General features: G+C 47.2%; 1 protein-coding gene across 1 annotated transcript in view; it reads left to right on the forward strand.

Moving 5' to 3' along the window:
• The window catches only part of LOC113816067 (DE-cadherin-like), a 51372-nt gene that overhangs the window by 13812 nt on the left and 35060 nt on the right, over positions 1-2500 (forward strand). Inside the window, exons 8-10 of the mRNA XM_070130173.1 lie at positions 219-339; positions 1550-1720; positions 2031-2184. Coding sequence (XP_069986274.1) covers positions 219-339; positions 1550-1720; positions 2031-2184 — 446 coding nt within the window. The remainder of the gene's footprint in view (positions 1-218; positions 340-1549; positions 1721-2030; positions 2185-2500) is intronic.

Genomic DNA, 2500 nt, shown 5'->3' on the forward strand with positions numbered 1-2500 from the left:
ATATATATATATGTGGGTGTGGGTATGTGTATATAGATAGATAGATAGATAGATAGATATGTATATATAAACATATATATATATATATATATATATATATATATATATATATATATATATATATATACATACATATACATACAATTATTTACATATCTCCTTCTGTGTCTCTTTCTTCATTCCCGACGCCCCCTAACCGCCCCCGCCCCCTCCCGCAGGCCGCTGGAGGACGGCGACAACCGCTGTCCTGCCGACACCAACGGCGCCTCCATCTACGTCGCCCTCAGGAACCTGGACTACGAGGCGATCACGTCCTACAAACTCATCCTGCAGCTCGTGGTGAGTGGCACTGAGGCACCTGCAGGGAAGGGAGGGGGCGCCTCTGTGTGTGTGTGTGTGTATGCATAATTTTAATTAACAATAATTAATATATATATATATATATATATATATATATATATATATATATATATATATATATATATATATATATATGTATGCTTATGTACTTACATACATACTCGCTTAGAGTATAGTGTGGTTACTTATGCTTATATCTTAATTTGTTTGTTGATTTATCTAACTGTTTATTTATTCATTTCGATGTATGTATATGATATATGTTGTACATAGTACAAACAATTATCCCGCATAGGTAAGTTAAACATGGATCTCAGTACCGTAGACTTTCTCTCCAGATAATGTACTTGATCAGCGCACTAGACCCTTTTTTTAGATTTCGTTTTTATTCATTAATTTAATTTATTTTCTTATTTACTTGGTATCCCGAGAAAATACTAGAAAACGTAATTCTTACCTTGTCTGAGGTATTAGAAAATGAATGTTTTTCACGTTGATTTTGTTGTGTAACTCGAAGTGACGTTAATTCACAGTAAGAGTAATATTGATTCGGCTTTAGATACAACAATTCCCTCGTAGATTAAGTTCCGGCGCCTGAATTTCACCAATATCAATTTCAGAAATTCAATCTTTCAGTGACAGACGCTGTTGTGCGTTTTCTAAAGGGTTGCTGCCAAGACCCCCCCCCCTCCCCTCTCCCCGACCAGCGAAATGGGTCCTGTAAAACGAAACACTAAAATCCGTTTCCGACGAAGCTGTAAAACTCACATTAGAATGTTTGCGAAGTCTTCAGGAGTTCAGGCTGATTGGGCCGCTGTTCCGGTTTTTTTCCTGCGCTTTTTTGGCTTCTTCGGATTATTTCTCGCCTCGGGTTTGTCTCCTTTTAAAGTCGCAGCCGCCCTCACGCTGCGGGGACGGAATAGCGCACGCACACACACACACACACACACACATACACACACACACACACACACACACACACACACACACACACACACACACACACACACACACACACACACACACACACACACACACACACACACACACACACACACACACACACACACACACACACACACACACACACACACACACACACACACACACACACATTCATCCGTTCGTGCACCTGAACACCCGCCCTACACATCCAGACGATCCCTGAGCCCGCCCCCTTCGCCCCCAGAACGAGGAGAACTCCCGCCATGACGAGCAGATCCTGGTGGAGATCCTGGACGTGAACGACAACCCGCCGCTGCTGCAGCCCTACGACGGCGCCGTGGTGGAGAACGCCGAGCCCGCGCTCATCACCACCATCCAGGCCGTCGACAAGGACGCCACGGAGGCCTTCAGAAACGTAAGGAACGCCGACTTACGTTCAGTTCGCTGGCTTGGTTTGGCTTGGTCGGCTCGAACTGGCTTGACTGGGCCAGCTCAGTTGGCTTGAGGTACCTTGACCAGTTCGGGTTGGCTTGAGTTAGCTGGAGTTGAACTAGCCTTGGTTATAGCGTAGCTTTTGTTTTTGTTATTCAGTATTTAAGATTTTGCAGTGTCCTTTACCGACAGTAGGATCTTCCTGTACATCACTTACCCCCGCCCCCTTCCTTCCTTCACCTACCCCTTACCCCTCCCCCTCTTCTCACCCCCTCTGTCTCGCCCTTCCGCAGCTTGATTTCTCCTTCGACGAGGAGTCCGTGACGCAGGACGTCAAGGACAAGTTCCGGCTGAGGACCAACGGCGAGCTCAGCACCCTGATGAAGCTGGACAGGGAGAACGCGTCGCAGTACCGGGTTCCTGTCATAGTCACCGACGGAGAGCCCAGTGAGTAGGGGCGGGGAGGGAGGGGGGTAGGGAGTGGATGAGAGCTGGTTGGAGGGAGGGAGGGAGGGAGTGGAAGAGGGCTGGCAGAAGGGAGAGAGGGAGTGGAAGAGGGCTGGCAGAAGGGAGGGAAGGGGGGAGGGAGTCGAGGAGGGCTGGCAGAAGAGAGAGAGGGGGAAGTGAGGGAGGCCTAGCGGGAGAGAGGGAGGGGAGTTGGGTGTAGAGGAGAAAGACTGACATGCATCTATTTTATTTATTTGTGCGTTCGTTTGTTGGTTTGTTAGTGTATATGCCCTACATGTTCGCCGAAATCTCAATT

Source organism: Penaeus vannamei, chromosome 15 (assembly GCF_042767895.1).
Source record: "Penaeus vannamei isolate JL-2024 chromosome 15, ASM4276789v1, whole genome shotgun sequence".
In the NCBI taxonomy this organism is placed as follows: domain Eukaryota; kingdom Metazoa; phylum Arthropoda; class Malacostraca; order Decapoda; family Penaeidae; genus Penaeus; species Penaeus vannamei.